This window comes from Ambystoma mexicanum, chromosome 3q (assembly GCF_040938575.1).
Source record: "Ambystoma mexicanum isolate Mex_15411 chromosome 3q, UKY_AmexF1_1, whole genome shotgun sequence".
In the NCBI taxonomy this organism is placed as follows: Eukaryota; Metazoa; Chordata; class Amphibia; order Caudata; family Ambystomatidae; genus Ambystoma; species Ambystoma mexicanum.
Window position 1 is genome coordinate 1,274,035,510 of NC_090926.1, and position 21,220 is coordinate 1,274,056,729.

General features: G+C 48.7%; 1 protein-coding gene across 2 annotated transcripts in view; it reads right to left on the reverse strand.

Annotated features, from left to right (window-relative positions):
- Positions 1-21,220, reverse strand: part of LOC138447868 (complement C3-like) — a 1,306,650-nt gene that overhangs the window by 14,856 nt on the left and 1,270,574 nt on the right. For both annotated transcript variants that reach the window (XM_069604330.1, XM_069604329.1), the window contains one exon: positions 5,306-5,389. In XM_069604330.1, the coding sequence (XP_069460431.1) occupies positions 5,306-5,389 (84 nt within the window). The remainder of the gene's footprint in view (positions 1-5,305; positions 5,390-21,220) is intronic.

Sequence of the window (21,220 nt, forward strand, 5' to 3'; positions counted from 1 at the left end):
AAGTAAAGCAACCTTCTCCATATTGCCACTCACATCTCTCGCACAGCTGTCAAACACTCCTCTGACATCTGCCGTCTCCTGGAAGAACTTGACCTTGATGTCCTTGGTCTCACCGAGACATGGTTCACGGCCAGCTTTGTCACTAGCTTTGACACACTACTACCTGACGGCTACAAGATCCTCTCTGCGCCCAGATCCAACTGCTCTGGAGGGGGTGTAGCCCTGATCTTCCCGGAGTGGATCCCTGTCTCTGTCATTCCTACGCAGGCCTGCTGCTCTTTTGAATGCCTCGTCTGCATGCTCTCTCTCTCTCCTAGCCATTCCCTTACTGTGGCTACTATCTATCGGCCACCTGGTCAGATCTCCTCCTTCATCTGAGTGGGCGGACCTCTTCTCTTCCCTCCTGGTCTCGACCCCTCAAATCCTCCTCCTTGGAGACTTTAACATCCACCTGGATGCTTCCTGTCCTTCCTCTGGACTCTTTCTCGACCTCTGCAACTCTCTCTCACTCTCTATTCTCCCCTCTGGCCCAACTCACTCTGCAGGTCACACTCTGGATGTTCTGATCTCTTCAGACCTTCCACTTTCTATCCCTCTCACCACTCCTCTTTCCTGGAGTGATCACTTTCTCCTTTCCTCCCAGCTCACCCTCTCCACCCCTCAGGCCAAGCCAACTCCAACACTGCCACCCACCTTCTCGGTTATCTGACCCATGAAGCGTGTGTCAGTTGAGGCTTTTGCTGCCACTTTCTCACTCCCCCCTCCCCCTTTGTCTGACTCACACCCTGACACAGCCCTTTCCATGCTCCACTCTGCTATATCTGATACTCTCAATGTTCTTGCCCCTATCATGAGGATCCGCTTGAAGCCCAGAGCCAAGTGCAACTCCTGATACGACTCAGACCCCGTCACCCTCAAACGCAAGTGCAGGGTGGCTGAGAGGAAAGGACGTGCTTCTGGTACATCCACTGACAAACTGGACTGCCGCCTGCTCCAATGGCAATATCGGCTCTTTGTCCACACCAAAAAGAGAGCTCACATTCAAGCCTGCATCTCTGCGGCATCTAAGAACTCAGCCGAACTCTTTAAAATCTGCAAGGAACTGGCCAATCCTGCTGCAGTCTCTACCACTCCTGTCCCCTCCCAGGCCCTCTGCACGGCACTGGCATCTCACTTCATCTCTAAAACTCAGGACATCCTGTCCTCACTCTCCTCCTCTCCGCTCCCTCCCTCTATTCCCTGCTCTTACTCTGGCCCTTCTTCGGCCACCTCTCCTACCCCCTCTCTGCCTTTCCCCCTGTTCTCCCCAGACAAGGTTTCTAGACAAATCTGATCTATAAAAGTCTTGTCAAGAGGTTCATCCCTGTTCCTCCAAAACCATCAAGGACCACATTGACTCCCTGGCTCCTGCTCTGACCGACTTCTGCAACCACTCCTTCGCCACTGGAGTCTTCCCTTCCCCCCCTGAAGCACTCCCTTGTGCACCCTCTTCTTAAGAAACCCTCTGCCGACCCGTCCTGCCCGGCTAACTATCGCCCAATCTCCATCACTCCTTTCCTAGACAAACTCCTGGAAAAGCTGGCCATCTGCCAGCTTAATCTTCACACTGAATCTGTTGGTTGTCTTCATGACCATCAGTCTGGCTTCAGAGCTGCCATAAACACGAGTTCTGCTCTTCTGAACATCCGTGAAGACCTGCTCCACATCCTTGATTCCAACACCCCCTGTGTCCTCATCTTACTTGATCTCACGTCTGCCTTTGACACAGTCAACCATGCCATCCTGCTCAACCGTCTCCGTGATAACCTGGGCATCACCGGTCAGGCCCTGGCTTGGCTGACCTCTTTCTGCTCTGATCGACCCTCCCAGGTCCAACTTGGGTCCTTCCTCTCCTCTATCTCTATCTCTATCTCTATCTCTACCTGTGGTGTTCCCCAGGGGTCTAACCTCTCTCCCTGGCTGTTCAACCAATACCTGGCACTTCTCGCCCTCCGCATTGCCGCTCTCAGCCCCAACTTTCAGTGCTATGCGGATGACACTCAGCTCATTTTCAGGCTACCTTCAGCCACCTCTTCTCCTTCTCTCATCTCTGACTGTCAGACTGCTATCCAGGAGTGGGGTGCCGCCAATGATCTCTGCCTTAATGCCAGTAAGACTGGGATTCTCCTCATCGGCACACCTGCTCCCCCTCCTTTCCTGTCACTCTCTGGCCGGCCTCTCTTGGCCCTCTTCCTACTCCCACCAGCTGGCCCTACCTCTCTTATTGTTTTATTTATTCTATTACCCCATGTACTGCACTGTCTCCTCCCCCCTCCCACTCCGCACTTTTCCTTTCGACCCCCTCCCCTGCACTTGCATTATCTGAATGACACTTGGCCTAGTAGGATCGCCGTCTATATCTTCCCTCTGTTCCCCCTCCCTTGCCGCGTCGAGCCTTGAAACACTTGTGTATGGGCGCATTATGAATGCCTTTGACACAATCAACCATGCCATCCTGCTCAACCGTCTCCGTGATAACCTGGGCATCACCGGTCAGGCCCTGGCTTGGCTGACCTCTTTCCGCTCTGATCGTCCCTCCCAGGTCCAACTTGGGTCCTTCATCTCCACTATCTCTATCTCTACCTGTGGTGTTCACCAGGGGTCTAACCTCTCACCCTGGCTGTTCAACCAATACCTGGCACTTCTTGCCCACTGCATTGCCGCTCTCTGCCCCAACTTCCAGTGCTATGCGGATGACACTCAGCTCATTTTCAGGCTACCTTCAGCCACCTCTTCTCCTTCTCTCATCTCTGACTGTCTGTCTGCTATCCAGGAATGGTGTGCCGCCAATGATCTCTGCCTTAATGCCAGTAAGACTGGTATTCTCCTCATCGGCACACCTGCTCCCCCTCCTTTCCTGTCACTCTCTGGCCGGCCTCTCTTGGCCCTCTTCCTACTCCCACCAGCTGGCCCTACCTCTCTTATTGTTTTATTTATTCTATTACCCCCTCCCCTGCACTGTCTCCTCCCCCCTCCCACTCCGCACTTTTCCTTTCCGCCCCCTCCCCTGCACTTGCATGATCTGAATGACACTCGGCCTAGTAGGATCGCTGTCTCTGTCTTCCCTCTGTTCTCCCTCCCTTGCCGTGCCTTGAAACACTTGTGTATAGGCACGTTATAATTGCCATATCATATATCATCTCAGTGGGATCACTCCTCTCCACGGGATCTTGCATTTTGATGGCAGTCGCGTGCACAAAAGGTCACAGCAAGGCCACTGGCTGGATGAGGTCATTACAACACCAAAAAAGGGGGTGTCCACTTCTCCTGGCAACACATTGCCATTGTGCCAAGCACAGAGGGGGGCAGTGTAGCAAAGCCAAGGAAATCACATGCTAGAATCAGGCTAGAGCACGAAGATACGCCTTCGCGGGGGTGTTCCACTCGCCCCCCAATAATGGTCAGCATTACAATGCGATCTGTGCAGGCAGCATTCGCCAGACAAATCTCTGATAAACACAACTCTTTCCTTTGGGTTGCAATACCCCGACAGACACATGAGCGATGTGCCCCACCTGCGCAGGACAGGCTCTGAGGCCACTGCAAGCCACCTCACTGCTTCCTAAGACGGTAGAAAGCAAGGCTGTGCCTGGGCCTTGTAGTTCCCATTGCCATTAACACAATGTGGAGTGTTCCCAGGCAGACATCGCTAATCATTGCTATTCACTAGGCGAGGAAGAGAGAGGACGAAATAGAGACAGTCAGATATAGATTGGCGCTACGGACTCCAATTGGGAGAGAAATTTATGGGAGGTTTATAACTTTGGTGCTGTTCAATGAATCTTCACAAAACCTTCCAAAAGAGATGGAAAAGTGAGCTATTACAGTGTGCACAAGGAGCAAGCCCCATATCATTTATCTTCCTGGCCTTCCTTCTGTTCCTTGTTTCCTTCCCTCTCTCCTACCCCTTATTATCTTTCATGATCCACACATCCTTAACCTCTGCCCTCATTTTGCCTTACTCACATTACCTCATTAACGCTCATATTCCCTGCTTCCTGCTCACCCATTTACTGATTGTATTATCTAGTTTCTTCCTCCGTCTCTCCAAGTTCCCCATATTCTCTTCCTCCCTTTTTCCTATTCCCTCATTCGTTTCCTCCTTCCCTCCAACTTCTTGTTTCTAGTAAATTCCCTTATTTCAGCCACTCGCATGCTCCCTTATTCTCATATAGTTCTTGCCTTCCCTCCCACCTATTCCCTTCTCTCTCTTTCACCCCACTACCCTATTCCCTCATTAGTTTCTCCGCTTGTCACATTCAATCCCCATAATCTGTTCCTCCCTTTTTTCCTATTCCTGTTTTTTTATTCTTATCTCGTTCTCCCCTTGCCTCTCCCCCTATTCCCTTTGCTTTCTTTCATCACCCTTCTCTTTCTCCCTCTCTACTTATTCCCTATCTCTTTCATCGCCCTTCCCTCCTTGCCTGTCTCCTATTCCTCATTAGTTTCCTCCTTCCCTCTCTCGTATTATCTTTTATTTTCCCTCCCCACTCTCCCTTTCCTAATTCTCTTTCATGATCCAGCCTCCACTGCCCTCTACTCTCGCATTCCCTCATCCATGGTACGTCCTCCATCCTCTTGTGTTTTCTTTCATGTTCCCATTGTTCCTTCCCTCTCTCCCATTTCCTCATTCTTTGATCGTGCTCCCTTCTTCCCTCCCATTCATTGATTGATGTGTTATTTATTATGCTCCTTCTTCCTTCATCTGTTCACCCAAATCGCTTTGACGCCCCCTTAGACCAGCACAAAGGATGTACCCTGTTTCTGGAACACTTCTCTCAGCAGTGCGCCATCTTGCTCCCATTGTGGCCTGGCCTCCCAACATCTGTCCCTCCCAGTATTCCTGTTATTGGGGACCAGTGCCTCAAGCAATTCTTTAGGGGCTCAGTGCCCCCCCTTTGATGGTCATTCGTCTGTCTGAAGAAAGAAGCGGCGGGTAGATGTCTGAGGGCCATGCTTACCTTCTTTGATAGAAAGAAGCGGGCGGGTAGAGGTCTGAGGGCCACGCTTACCTTCTATGATAGAAAGAAGCGGGCGGGTAGAAGTCTGAGGGCTACGCTTACCTTCTTTGATAGAAAGAATCGGGCGGTTAGAAGTCTGAGGGCCACGCTTACCTTCTTTGATAGAAAGAAGCGGGCGGGTAGAAGTCTGAGGGCTACGCTTACCTTCTTTGATAGAAAGAATCGGGCGTTAGAAGTCTGAGGGCCACGCATACCTTCTTTGATAGAAAGAAGTGGGCGGGTAGAAGTCTGAGGGCCATGCTTACCTTCTTTGATGACCTGGGCAATCTTCATGCTGAAGAAATCGTACATTCCGTTCTCTTCCACGCTCAGCAGCTCCACCAAGTAAACTGCAAGAAGGAAAAGATGTGATGAAGGCTTCATCCTGGGACACCCCCAGATTCATATATTTCTAAGGCCACCCCACATACCTCTGCAGGAGAATTATAGTCACAGGTAAGCAGCTTTCCGACACAAGCCCATGAGCCCCCACATCCATGAATGTGCAACACTTTGGAATTAATGAGAACTTCCCCACCCGAGAACTATTGCAATCAGCTTTCCTTTCCAAGAACCCACCCACTTCAGGTTCAGAGACTTACAGCAGTTTCCTGCCATTTGAAAGTCCCCTGTTGGAGAAATATTGCTACAGGCAGGCAGCTTTCCTTCCCCAACCTTGGAGCCCACCCACCTCTCATGAATGTACAGTACTTGCATGTAATCACAGATTCCCCCACTGGAGAAGTCTCGTATGCAGATTTCCTTCTCTAGCGGCCGCCCCACTGGGTTTGTATGTCTAGAAGGCCTTCCTGATCTTTAGCATGCACCCCACTAGATGACTGTTGTTACAGGCAAGCAGCCTTTTCTTCTCCGGCATTGAATTCTTGCCAGGTTCATGAGTCTGTAATAATATCTGGCACTGAGCATTCCTCTACTGTTGGGCATTGAGCATTCCTCTACTATCTGGCATTGGGCATGCCTCTACTCTCTGACATTGAGCATTCCTGGCATTGAGCATTCCTCTACTGTCTGGCATTGAGCATTCCTCTACTATCTGGCATTGAGCATTCCTCTACTGTCTGGCATTGAGCATTCCTCTACTATCTGGCATTGAGCATTCCTGGCATTGAGCATTCCTCTACTGTCTGGCATTGAGCATTCCTCTACTATCTGGCATTGAGCATTCCTCTATTCTCTGGCATTGAGCATTCCTCTACTGCTGGAAAGAACATTTCCATCAGCAGCATAGGGTCCTCAACAGGATTGTTCACTTACAATACCTCCCTGCCATCGAGTAATCTCCACACAAAGTGTTGGGGTGGTCAGGGAAAGTCCCTTTGATTAAGAGGGGGTCATGTTTCATGCACCATATTGCTAACCGGGGTGGCGGCGAGCTGGGCGCCATGTTGCAATTTGATAGGTATCAAAGTATAGTTAATTGTGGATGGGATATGTTACAGTGGTCTAGAAATGTATATATATTAGCTTGCCTGCAGGTAGAAAGATTTAATGTTATACCCACCAAATGTAAAAGCATATATGTACAATAAATCAAATACATAAGGAATTCATGTATCTCACAAATGAATCAGAAACGCGGTAGGCGAGGACTGCTTTGCAAACTGAACTTTGAAACTGGTTCTGTGAGGTTTTAGTAGCCAGGGAATAGGTGAATAAGTAACTTCATAACCTTCGTGGTCAGTACAGATTTAGAAAATAGCCATGAGTTGTTATGGTCTGATAAGTATCATAGATAGTAGATGTAATCTCCTGATGCCTGAGAGCGTGACAGAAGAAGTGTCGCTATTTCTATTATTATTATTATTATTATGTATTTTGGTCAGTAGTAAAACACGAGGTAAGCCAGTGCCTAAGGCTATCCAGAAGTTTCAATTGTGAAATGAAGTGGGAGTTTTGTAGATTGGAACATTTCTTTTTTTTAAATATGTTTCTTGAGTGTTACATCACGAAAATTTAGAACAATCCTGCTCCCCCCACCCCCTGGGAATTCCACCTGGAGCTTAGTTTCTGATAGTCTTCTCAGTCGTTTATCTGAACATATCGAGAATCCTAATTTTGTGCGGGCAGCATTGTTCCATATAGTCACTTTGTAGATACTCCAACGTGGCCGACCATTCTTCTCTGAATTCATGATAGTTTCCTTGCAGGTTATATGTAATGTGCTCCTTTGTTATATGGGACCAAACTCTACGTATCCAGTCTATTGCGATGGGTGGCAGTCTCTGTTTCCATTTTTGGGCGATTTCCAACCACACCCCGATTAGTAGCCCCATGAAGTTTCTTTTCTGCGATTTAGTGAAGGTTTTATCTTTCGGGTCCCAAATCCCACAAAGCCACACTTCCTCCCCCAGGGTACCTGCTCCCGGGAACATTGAGTTCATGTGATCTTTCACTTCTCTCCAGTATTGTTCTAGGTTTGGACAGTCCCACCATATGTGTTGCCAATTACCTTCCCCGCCACATGCCCTCCAGCATTCGTTGGGGGAATCTCGGAACATCGCATGGAGTCTTTCCGGTGTATAGTGCCATTGCAGGAGGATTTTCATCCACATTTCTTTTGAATGTATTGCTCTAGTGAGTTTGGCTATCATCCCCCACATGTATTCCCACCGACCCCTGGGGATCGATCTTCTCAGAGTCTTCTCCCATCTCTTAATGTATTGCCAAGTGACTTTCTCCTCTGGGGTGTTTATGCATCTATAAGTATTCGAGACAAATTTCTTCGTCCCGTCATTTGACATAATGTATTTTTCAAACAGGGTTAGTTCTCTGGTGGCCGCTTGTCGTATTCTCGGCGTATCTAACCAATGGTATAGTTCATATTTATACCTATCCTTCCCATTTAGATGCAGTAAAGAAACGCAATCTTCAAACGATCTTATCTGTTGGTCCTGATACATGTCACCAACCATTATACAACCTGCTTCTTCCCACTTTTGAAAAGCCTTTTTCTCTAGACCTGGCAGGAATTCTGGGTTTCTAAATAGGAGCATAAAGGGGTCTGGATATTTAGTTAGTGTGCCTTTCTTGGTAGCTCTATCCCAGATTTCCAGTACTGCCTGCATGATTTCGCTTATTTGCAGGTTTTGGTGTCTATGGGCCTCATTACACGGATGGCGGAGAACCATGGTGCTATTAGCGCCATGGTTCATGCCGGTAAAATACCGGCACCGCCTTGGCGGAAAGGGGAATTACCGCCCCATTCCAAGGTTGGCGGGGCGGTAATTCCCCCTTCCACCATTGCCCTTCCCCATTCCCATTTTTGCCCCATAGGGCTCAATAGGAATGGGGAAGGCGCTAATTACGGTACCGCAAATTGCGGTACCGTAATTAGCTCCCTGGGTCCCTTTGCAGGTTGGTTTTTAACGCCTGCAAAAAGCAGCCGTTAAATCCCCAACCCGCAAAGGGACCTCGTAGTAAGGCGGTAAGGATTTACCGGTACCGGTATTTTACCGGTACCGGTAAATCCTTACCGCCATCCGTGTAATGAGGCCCTATGTCTCTTCCCAGCCCATAACATATGTCTTGTAGGGGTTGTCGCCACTGCCCTGTATTGGTCCGCCCATAGCATCTGGGAGCTGTCCGGGATCCATTACTTTAGGGCCCATAGTTGGGCGGCCTCATAGTATCTTCTGAAGTGAGGCAGAGCGCATCCCCCGTCTCTCCGAGAGGCGGTTAAGGATTTAAAGAATTACATTGGGAGTCTTATTGGCAGGGCCTGAAATAGGTACAGGAGTTTGGGTAGGATGGACATTTTAATAACCGTTATTCGCCCCCACCATGATATTGATAAAGGGTTCCACTTTTCCATGTCCCGTTTAATGTGTCCTAGTAGGTTCGGGTAATTTTGAGAATATAGTTGCTGAATTTTATGTGTCAAGGTGATACCCAGGTATTTGGACCCTGTCTTAGCAATTTTTAGTTGGAGGTTGTCTGCGACAGATTGAATTCGGGTTGTGTCCCCCGCCAGTATCAGAATTTCTGATTTCTGCCTGTTAATCTTAAGTCCTGATAGGGATCCATATTGTCTATCTCTTGCATAAGGCTTGGGAGAGAGTTTTCAGGGTCTCCCATCATCACCAACATGTCATCTGCATATGCTGCTGTTTTGTGGTTAGTCCCTCCCATTTCTATGCCCCTTATGTTCTTTTTGCTCCTTATTTGCGTCAGGAGAGGTTCCAGAAAGATTGTGTATAACAAGGGGGATAGTGGGCATCCCTGTTTTGTCCCTCTTTCAATATGTATCTTGTTGGATAAGGACCCATTTACTGCTACCCTGATGTTAGGGGACTTATAGTTGGCTTCTATCATTTTAATGAAGGTTTCCCCTATCCCCATTCTTCTCAATGTGTGGAATAGTAAGGACCATTCTACCCGATCGAACGCCTTTTCTGCATCCAGGATTAGTATTACTGCCAGGGTACGTGTTATTCCTATTTTTTCCACTCTGTGGAGGACACTTCTAATGTTGTCATGCGTTTGTCATCCGGGAATGATCCCAGACTGGTCCTGATGGATCATCTTTGGGAGTACTTGCGTGAGTCTGGAGGCCAGAATTATAGTGTAAAACTTAGCGTCTAAATTTATCAGTGCTATCGGTCGGTAGGAGGATGGTAATTCAGGGTCTTTCCCCTGTTTGTGTATCACCAGCATCTTAGCTTCATTCATCGTTGGGGTGATATTAGCTTTGTCTTTAAAGGAGTTATATAGTTCAGTCATGACCGGGGCCAGTATGTCTAAGTATTCTTTGTAGAATATCGCCTTGTTAACCTCCTCTAGTGTTATATCTTTGTCTAGCGTGTGCTAGTACAGGGAGGTCCACCCCCTCCAAGTATGACTTTTGAAGATTCTCATCTGGATGGTCTGAGGAATACAAAGAACTGCTCAAATATTTCCCCCATTTCCGTTGTTTGGGTCTTTCTATTCCCCATATCTTCCCGGAGAGCCGTTACTCTCCTATCTTGAAGTTTCCCCTTCAGCTGTCTGGCTAGGAGTTTATCCGCCCTATTTGCCTTTGTATAATACCAGTGCTTTAGCCTAATTAGATGCCTTTCTGCTTTTTTGTACGGATGGATTCTAGCTGTCCTTGGACATGTCTCAGCACCTTTTGTAGTTTGATGGTCGGTTTCAGCAGTATCTCTGCATGTATGCTACTGATTTTGGTCTCCAGCTCCCTTTCCCATTGGCGGTTAAGCTTCTCTTTTTGGGCCTGCAGTGCAATTAAATGACCCCTTGTTACTGCCTTTAATGCTTCCCATCGAGTTTCTATCGATATGTCTGGATGAATATTGTTTGTGAGATACTCAGAGACGTATTCACAGATATTGTTCCCCAACACTGGATCTTGGACCATCTCCTAGGGGAGTCGCCATTTCCATAACCCGGGCACCCGTGGGGTGAGCACTATCTCGGCCCAAAGAGGGGCATTGTCGGATAATGAAATGGAGCCGATGTCTATCTTTCGTGTTCTGCCTAGGATGCCTGGTGTGGCCCATTGATAATCTATCCTGGACATGGTGTGGTGAACGTGTGAAAAGTATGTAAAGCCTCTCTGGTTGGTGTTAATGTGTCTCCAGATGTCCCCCAGTGCTAGGTTGGACATTTTCTTTTTTAGGGCCGCTGAGGGAGGGGGTTGTCCCTGTTGTCTGGGAGCCGATCTGTCTAGTGAGGGATCCCATGCTATGTTTAGGTCTCCCCCCAGTATTATTTCCGCTGTGGCAAAGCCTTCCAGTTTTTCAAGCAAGTCCTTAAGGAATCCCTCCTGCCCTGTGATGGGAGCGTAAATGGCTGCCAGCGTTAGGGGGTTGCCTTAAATTTCCGTGTTTGCTAAAAGATATCTGCCCTGCCTATCTACCTCTACTTGGAGCACCTGTACCTTTAGGGAGTCCCTGAATGCAATCAGAGTACCCGCCTTTTTGTCATTTGCGTTTGCCTGTATTATGTGGTTGTATCCCTTCAACCGGATATTTCCCTTGTCCTGTCTCTTAACATGCGTTTCTTGTAGCATGATGATGTCAAATCTGTCCTGTTTCAGGTAGTGTTCGACCTTTTTCCTTTTGACAGAGGAGTTAAGACCTCGGACATTGTATGTTAGAATTTTGGTACCCATCACGTTTCTAAAAAGGAAATCTCTGGTTGGTTGTCTGGATGTGCTCCCTGGGTACTCTGGTGGTTCCCGGATTCCCTCCCCTCCCTCATTTGGCTTCCCCCAAATTGCCTTCATTGCCCTCTCCCCCCAAAACTGCCTTGGGATGAGCTCTGGTTCCTATGATCGCTCAGGCGTTGTGCCGTGAGCGCCATGCTCATCTATACTCAGAGGTAACTGGTAGGGTGTACTAAAACCCTCTGGAGTCCAAGTTGTGCCACAGGGGTCCTCCACCCCCCTCCGCACCTCAAGTTGTGGAAAAATCTCCTCCCTCGTGATTATTCACTTCATGTTGGTATGCGTGGGCATATCGTGATTAGTCCGACTGGTACTTCATGTGGTACTCCTTTTGTTGTTACTTCTCATTTGGCGAGGGACCTTTTCCTTTCCTTTCTGTTCTCATCCATTGCCATTCCGACCTTTTCTGGGTTCTTTTGTCTCTCTTCTCCCGGTGTGGTTCTTCATCTTGGTCGTGAATGCCCAGTATTTGTCTCCCCTCGTCACATGTCGTTATCCTCCTCTGCTTTCCTTCCCATGTAAATAGGAGCCCGAAGGGGAATGTCCATTTATATCTGATTTGCTTTAACATTAAGGCTTCTACCACTGGGCCCATTTCTCTGCGCTTCTGTAATGTGGACTGAGCTAGATCCTGATATAATTGCACCTCCTCCCCATTCATCCTGATATGTTCCATTGTCCAGGCTTTCCATAGTATCAGCTCTTTTTGGGGGTATGAGGAGAGGGCGACCAGAAAATTTCGTGGCCTTGCGCCTGGTTCTCCCACTCTCTTTGGCCCTACTCTGTGGACCCTGTCTATTCCCACTTCCTTGTCTTCCTTTGCATCCATATTCTCCTTAAAGACCTGTTGGGTTGCTTCTTTCAGGTCCCTGTCTTCCACTGTTTCTGCCATGTTTTTTATTCGTATGTTCGATCTTCGTGATCGATTTTCAAGATCCTCGCACTGTAATTTGAGATTGTGGGTTTGTCTCAAAAGCTGTTTTTGGACCTCTGCCTATTGTTTAGCCTCCTCATCCAGGTTTTGGGTTATTTTCTCCAGGGTGTCTGTCCTTTCTCCCAGATTTGTAATCTCTGTTTTTAGTTCTTGGATTGCTGTTCGCATGTCCATTTTCATGGCCTTGAATTGTGACTTTGTCATGGCTAAAAATTGCATCTGAAATTCCCCAAACCACGATTTCATATCTTCTTTGGTTGCCATCTCAGGATCAGATAAGCCCGTGATCGCTTTCGTGGGTTGAGTGTCTTGCTCTTTTTTCCTTGTGGATGAGGATGGGTTTAAATATTCTGGCCCCCACAGTTGTGATAAACTCTGATCCCATTTCTTCTGCGTTGCCAATTGGCCCTGTTGCACTGTCCTCCCCCTGGATTTTGACATAGGTGCTGATGGGTTTGGCTGTAGTGTTGTTCCAGCTGCCCTTTGGCCCCTCTGAGCTCTCTGGGTGTAGGCAGTGTCTCCTTTTTTACCCCGTGCTTGGCGGTTGCGTGCCCTAGTGGGAGTAGGCGTGCCCTTTTATCCCGCGTTTGGGGTCCCTGTAGACCTTCTTCACCTCCCCTGGTTGGGGGAGTTGCTGCCGCTTACTGTCTTTATGGTCTCTCTGATACGGGTCCTGTTAGGTGCCCTTAGCTGCTTTTCGGTCCTTAGAGGCTAATATTGTGGAGGCCTTTAGATTGTATTATATGCCTCTCTCCCTTCTGTGGGAACTGTGCCACACCTATGGTGGGGGGGGGGGTGAGGGTTCCCGCCTCACTGATGGTCCCAGGCCGCTGACTGTGGCGTTATGCTTCAGCATCCGGCGGGGTGGGGGTCATGAGGGCCTTCCCCTTCGCCGGGGTTTCCTTACGCTGTATGGGCTTTAGGCCCCTTGCTCTTCTCTGTTGGAGGTGTGTTGACCGGCCCCCACTCTCCCCTGTCCCGCATACCTGGTTGTTGTGGCTGCCTGGCCTGTTACGGCGTGTTCTTGAGGGTCCTGATACAGGGCTCCGAGATGTTTCCCCGCTCTCGCGGGCGGCGCTTTTCCTCTGTCTGTCCTCGGCCCCCGGGTCCAGCCCCAGGGGCGTCTCCGGCCCTTCCCCCTCTCCTCCGTGTCGCTTTTTCGGCCTGGGCACGGGATGCGATCAGGTCCCTCTCTTCTCTTCTCTTCCGCTCACCCCCCCCTCAGCGGGCGCTGCCTGTTTCTTTGCCCACTGGCACTTCCTCTGCTCTCCAGGGGTGTTTCGAGGGGGCCGCTCCTCTGTTCCCGGAGACCGCCCTCCGATACTGTGGCTGCAGCCCTCTCTTCGGGGGAGGGGTTCCCGGGCCTGCTCTGGTCCTTCTCCTGTGGTGGCCTCGCCTGTTCGGCGCTCCGTGGTGTATCCCGGCTTTTGGGAAGATAAGTACTCCGGTGTTTGCATCTGTGCTCTGGGCCGCTTGACTTCGCCCACAGCTGGCTTCCTCAGTCCGGTATGAATGCCCACGTCTTCTGAGAGTCGGGATCAGAGATTTTCCGCTTTATTGTTCAGCTTTGTTAATGTGGCCTGGATGGGGGGGACCGAGCGACGCTCAAGCACGTCCGCTTCCCATCGCTGCCATCTTGGAATCCAGATAGGAACATTTCAATGGAACGGGGACCACAGGATTCTCTGTTTGTAGAATTGGGGAATATTTTAAGCCAGGGCTACTGTAATACACTGATATGGTGGAAACGCAAGTGACTTACTGGTGAAGATAGAATCTTCGGTGGAGGAGCTCTGTTCGAACCCCAACAAAGTTAAACTGAAAATGTACAAGTATGAATGGATTGAGATTAGGGCATCAGTAACAGGGTATTGTTGCTCTGATGACCAGTTTAAATGGAATATAAACGTTTTTTGGACTGTAGCACCATACTTAAAAAACATCAGTCAAAAGGTTTTAGACCAATGATTTTAAGACTCAGATTGAATCTTCTGCCAACATTGGATGTATCGGGTATGAGACTGAAGATTTCTACGTGCAAAGATATTGCTGCTTCTGTGGTAGATACCCAGAGACACTTAGACATCTATGCATAGAGTGTCCTAATCTTGCAGATTTGTGGGCGGATAAGCTCCATATATTCCTATCAGTTGTGGAAGCTTATAACCCAGAATATCTTTGGTTATGTATTCTAAACACAAATTTAATTTCATTGCTAATTGCAATTTTAGAATTTTTTTATATTGCTTGTGATGAACTGTAAGGGATTCATTGTTTGCACATTCCAAACCATGACTATTTATGGGGGCCTTTTAGTTTGCTGCAAATGTTTTAATAATACTGGTTATGAATTGTGTAATATGTTTTTAATGTGCATTATTGCTGTTTTATTTTGTATGTGTGAAAGGTTCTACTTTTGTAACCAATACACACAATAAATAAAATGAGATAGCATCACTAGCTCAAAGAGAAATCATTCACTGAGCCTTCCTCATATCGCAGGGAATATTCATGCAAGCATTGTGCAAGTCAAGAGTTAGGGTTTAAACGGCTTAGGCCAGTTATTGCTAGTAATGAATTATGTTTCATAACCAATGTTTAACCATGTGCTGACGTCATGACTTACTACGGACGAATCCTAAGAAGAGGTGTGTTATGAATATGATCTGAAGATGACTATTAAAATAAAACTGGTCAATGAAAATGTATGGATTGGCAAAAGATAGGATTTCTTTGAAGATTGTTTTGTCCAATCATGTTTGGGTGTGGATTGCAATAAAGTATTTGTGAGTGTTTTAACCAGGGGAGTTGCTCGGCCTGACCCGGGGCTATGCTGGAGTCGGAACTGTTGGGACTGGGGGCTAGCTAGTCTTTTGGCTGTAGCTCCTGAGATTCTATCCAGGGCTACAACCAAAAGATCAGGGGCTATAGCCCCCTTAGCCCCCCTAGCAACGCCCCTGGTTTTAACTGTTGCAAAACTGTATAAAAGATGTGAACTGATGTGGCTTGTGGCAACTTGGATTAGTTTGGCCCTGCAACATCATCTAACTACTCCCCGGAGAATTGTACAATAAACTTGCTTCATGTACAACGATGTACTCACTTCTTAAGTGGTGGGCCTGTTTGGATTATGGTGATTAAAGGCCCATCTGCACATTTGACGATCGAGGGAAGGAGCCCAGGCTTTCCTAGACATTGGGGGTCTTCTGTCCACACCTCTCAGCTGCGGCACATCACGACGGGGACCAGTCCTCCGTACACAGTGAAAAAGAGGTCTGCGGTTGACATATTGGTTAAAGGTCCATCTGCTCCTGAGAGACGTGGTGCCATGGCCCAGCTGTGCAGGACGACTTGACAGAGCACCACATCGGAGCGCCTTGGGTTCACGTGAGTGCACATTTGGGGTGTAATGCAAGGGGGAAATAGGGGTAAAACAGGTTTGTTTCTTTGATTTAAGATTGGGTGTGAAATTAGTTGAGGTTGCAGGGATTGGAAAAGTCCCCTGTATATATGTTGTACCTAGTTTGTTATTTTAGAGTTTGGAGGGGGTATCTTATCCTGCACGACCAATGTGAGGCTTGTGTCTTGATACCCTTTATTTTGCTTGTCTGGTGGGCTGGAGCCCTCATCCTAAGGGTGGGGTAGTATTTTAGGGTAAATCCAACCATAGATACCTTTCTGAAGTAGGCCTTGACCTTCTCTTGTATTTGCGGTGCGGGTGGAGCCCCTCACCTCGATTTTCTTGGTTAGTTGAAGTAGTCAAGGGAAAGTTCCTGTAGTCAGGGAAAAGCGGTTTTGTAGTAGAGAAGGCCATACTAGTGATGAAGAAAGTGAGAGCAGCTGTTCTGTAGTGAAAAGCACTGTGCCCCTCCTATGCTCGAGTGGTGGGGATATCTCGGAAATATTGGCAGGGACGTTTTTTTGATAAAATGTTGTGTGAGTGAGAGGTAGAATTGAAGTAAATAGTGAAGTAAGGTAATTGCGGTATGTTATGTTATGTTATTTGGCATTTATATAGCGCTCGATATATCATTGGTATGACCTCATAGCACTGGTGCGTTGAACGCCATCGGGGACCGCAGTCCAGGTCAGTAGAGCGAATAGAGAGAGTTAGTGTTGTAGGGTGCATGGGTGCAGCAGTTATGTGAGCAGCTGATGTAATGGCCTGATGATAGTTACACCCTAGCATTAGGTGTGGTGGTGGAGATATCGGGTGAATGTGAGCAGTCTGGATGGGTGGACACTGGGTTCTGGCTGCGTTAGGCCTTTAGGATGCTTATGTGAGCAGCTAGGCCGGTTTGGCATGGGATATAGCTGCGTTTTATTAGAGTGATGAGGTGTTCGCGGGGTAATGTTCGTTTGTGAGCAGCTAGGTTGAATTTATCGAGGGGCATAACTGTACTCTAATTGAGTGGTGGTGTGGAGAAGTGACTAAGCGGGGTGATATGATATGGTGGTTCATGCATGAGTTGCATAAGCATAATGCGCTTCGAATCAAGTGCTGTGGTACAGACAGTGGGGAGAGGCCAGGAACGGGACCAGGGGGGCAGGACATGGCGACCGAGGGATACAAAGTGATTGGAAGGATGGGTCTGCAGCAACGGGACAGGGGCCAAGAAGGCAGGGTACAAGCAACACAGGAGCACTGTGGGGGATGCAGCGACATCACTGGGACTCAAAGCAGTGGGATACTTCAGGGGGAAAATATAGCAATATCACAGGAGTAGGAGGGCTGGGGGAACACCGCGACACACGGGGCCATCAGCAGCGGAGGGCTGTGCTTACAGCGACCAGACGGGGGGTCAGCAAGGTACATAGCAACATCTTGGGAACATAAAGGCCTACTGCATAGCGAATACACAGGCACAGTGGGGCACACAGTGGGATCAACGGGACCAGAGGGGCGGGCGAGACAGAGGGATATATAGGGGTATTGTGGGAGTTGGAGGACAGGGGTACATAGAGACAAATGGGTAGAGAGAGGCACACAGAGACAGAGGGCTGGGGCGGCAGTGATAGGACGGAGGGGCTAGAGGGATATATAATGACGTGGGGAAGAGGGCAGGGAACAAAGCGACGGACGGGCGCAGTGGGTATACAGCAACATCACAGGGACTAGAGGGGAAGGGAATAGAGATGGATGCATAGCACATCACGGCAGCAGGGGGTAGGAGTATACAGCGCCACACAGGGTACAAAGCACATCACAGGGGCTAGGTGTGGTGTTGAAGCGACTCGCGGGGCATGGAGGGGTTGGGTGTATAGCAATGGCATGGGTTCGATTATAATGAATATGGGGTAGTAATGGCGCATGGGACACAGGGGCAGTACGGGGACAAGGGGCTGGGTATATCGAACATCACGGGACTAGAGGGTTGGGCAGACAGCGATATCCTGGAAATGAGAGAGGTAAATGGCGAGAGCACTTTATGCCAGCACGATGGTACATAGTGATATCACCTGAGCGAGGGTGGGGTGTGCAGTGACAACACAGGGTTGGGGTTGGGGATAGTGAGACACAAGGACTAAGGAGTATGGGGCACGTAGTAATACGCGGTGGGCTGAGGCGGATGGGGTGTGTAGCTGCGTTATTGGGCCAGGGGTACACAGTGATCACACAGGGATCCTGGGCGAAATCACAGGGATCCTGGGCGGGGGCACAAAGCAATGGCATGGGTCAAAATGGGCTGGAGTATACAGCTTTGGAGGAGTGATGATCCAAGGATATCCATTATACAGTTTTCAGGGATAGTGTTGTCTATGGCAGAGTCAATGATCATGTTCATTACTGACATGGCTGGGTCTCATGTTATTTAGTCTCTCAGTGTCTTGGGAATTCAATTAAGGTTGAGGTTGTTGTTATGGGAAGAGCCACGTTTTTAGTACTTTGCGGAATGTCATATAGTCTTGGGTGTGTCAAATTATTTGTGTGGGAACGCATTCCACAGAGTTGGGGCCAAGACTGAGAAAGCGGAACCTCCAATCCTGGCTGAGTTAGTGGTAGGGATCACTAAAAAGAGGGCAGTGCTTGATCTTACTGTGTGCAGTGGGAGGTAAGGTTTTAGCTTTTTTTGCAGGTATAATGGGCCGTGTCTTGTGCACTGCATGGTGAGTAATGCACAGGGTCTTGAAAGTGGCTCGTTGACTGGGTTTGGCGAGCAGGAGAGAGGTGTTCTCTTGGACCCAGGGCGAGGAGCAGTTTAGCAGCAGCGTTTCACGCTCTTTGGAGTTTAAGGTGGTATGCCGGGAATCCTAGGTATAGGGAGTTGTCATAGTCCAGTCTCAACATTATGATCGACATAACTGCAGCAAGTCTGTTCGGGAAGGAGCAGTGCGGGAAGATGCATCTGAAAAGCTGAGATGGTAGTGGCAGCATTTAGACACATTGTTGATCTGCCGGGAGAAGGTTAAGCCAGAGTCCATAGTGCAGCCTAGGTTTCTTACTGTGTCGGAAGGGGCGGGGGGTTGGTCCAGGGAAGGGGGCCAAGGGAGAGCATGAGGTAGAAGCACAGTGTTTCCGCACACTATGATTTCGGTTTTTGTGGGGTTTAGTAGGAGGTGGTTTATTGTCATCCATCGGTCGATATCTAGGCGACAGGCTTTAAGGTCAGGTTGGGGGTTGGTTTCCGAGTTGTGGATTTTAAGGATGATTTGGGTGTCATCGGCGTAGTTGTAGCACGAGATGTTGTGTGGGCGGATGATTCCAGGAAGGGTGGACATGTAGAGATTAAATAGGAGAGCATATAGGCATGCGCCTTGCTGTACTCCAGTATTAATCGAGCGAGCAGCTCAGACATAGGGGGAGAGGAGGGTTATTTAATTTCTATTGCTGAGGAAGGAGGCAATCCACTAGATGGCAGTGCCACGGATTCCAAGGGAGTGGAGACGGTCAAGGAGGATTGAGTGGTTAATCATGTCAAAGGCTGCAGAGAGGTTGAAGAGAATTAGTGCAGCGCATCCTTCAGAGTCTGCAGTGATCGTAAGGGCATCCCAGGATCAAGCACAAGAAGACAAGAAAAAGAGAAGGAAAGTGTAGAGCAGGCACCAAAAGCAGAGGCTAAGCGTGTTCAATTCAGAAATTGGCAACGATTAGTCTAGAAGGGGCAGTAATCACTCATTCTATGGAGCGACAGCAGGGGCAACCAGGACAACAGGGACACAGTGAACCAAGTATGACACAGGGGTGAATGGACCAGGAATATACACTGTTCAAGGCCGATGAGAACTTTTCTCAGGGGCAGGGGAGGATTTCCACAGGGAAGTGGGTCATTTAGCAAGTTCCGGGGAATGGGTCCTCGGTTTAATGGCCCGACAGAAAACAGTTATGGAGGCTTCTATGGGATTCAGTGTTGGTTATGTAAAAGGTTGGGACACGTGTCATGAGATTGTCATGAAGGGCCACAGTACTGTAACATGGGATCTCAACAGATGCAGGCCCCGACCCTGCCAAATGCCCTGGACTCTGTGCAATCGCAGCAGGCACGGTGTTAGGAAAGATTTCCCATAGGTGCAATTTTCCCTCCATTTATGGACCCTGCAAAATGTTTGCTTTTGTTTGGCTAACCTAACCTGACTTTTTCCAGCAGAGCACAGCCTTCAGCTGCGCTCCTCTGGGCTTTTACTCATCTCTTATGGGGAAACTGACACATCCTTCAGACCGTCAGTACTGGGAAACTATGTTTCTCTTAGGCTTTGACTATGTTGCCTTTTCTTGGTAACTGTTTATCTATGTGCCAAGGACCACGCATAGGGGTCCTTCTGTTTTATGGCTCTAGACACCCTCTAAGGATTTTGGGTGATTGTACAAATTTGCCAAGGACGCACTGGTGTCAGCAGTTTACTTTTCTAGTATTTCTACTTCTTTTTAATGAACCACATTGCGTTTACCACGTTTTGGCTCAAGACTGTGGGCAGTGCTGAAAATGGGCGTGCAACGAAGTGTTGTGTTCTGTCCGTTGGCCATTTTGTCCCTTTGCCTCCCAACCGGTCGAGTAGACCCAGAAATTTCTTATTTGGGCATGAGGCCTCCCGCAAAAACCACAACTTTCGTGGGGTCCTACATGTCACATGTGCTAGTGCCCAGGAAGAGGATTGGGACTGTCTGGTCCCAATCTACACTAGTTGTGTCAGTATGTCCGGTATGCCTGAATGACTGGGACCACTGTGGACCGTGATTGGTCCATGTCTGGTGTGCATGCAAGAGAGCAGATCTTTGATTGTTTATCCTAGAATTGAGCTTGAAACGAATCTTGGATAAGAGAAGGGGTTCTGCATCCATTCCATGTCGATCACCTGAAGTTCACTCCGAACTACATAAGGAGCCAAGTATCCTGAAATGCTAAAGCAGACCTGTGGAACTGCCGGAGATGTGCTGGAAAGTTTGACACCCTGAGTCCGCTGTTGTCCGTCAGACTCCTGTTTTATATCGATCACTGAAGGCCTGCAAGGGCGCTTTGACCCTTTGCAGAAGTGGGAACAACCACATTCTGCACCTCCTGATTACCCTCCCAAAGAGCCTCATTTTAAACTGTTCCTGGGCCATCCAGCAAACTGATCAGTTTGAACCGGGGTATTGTATAGAAGCGCCGTCGTCCAGAGTTGACACTCGAGACTTAAGGAATTGCCAGCTTGTGGCCCTGGGCCCTCTCCAGCCAAATTCCGTAGTCCTAGCTCCTTTGGGTATCGATTTAAGAGAGTGCGCCACACCACAATCATTTGCAGTCCCTATGTCGCCCTGCTGTGCTGACGGTCATTGTAGGAGCTTTGCCTATCTGCCCCCCCCTTTACCCTGAGACGTGTTGCATTGGAACTGTCCTCTTTTCTTCATCGCGAACTGAGAAAAGGCTACTTCCCCTGCCACGGACAATCGTCCTGTCCCACAGCCGCTGAGAGCCAGAGTGATGTGCAACTGCAGGGGTTGAACCTACAAGTGACCTGGCCTAGACTGGCAAAGTTCGACCTGTACTGTGTCGAGGGTCGGTGAGTACCTGCATCACTTACCGGTGGCTCCCTGGCACAGCCATTATTCTTTACGCACGAGAATCCCTAAAGAGATATTCATCT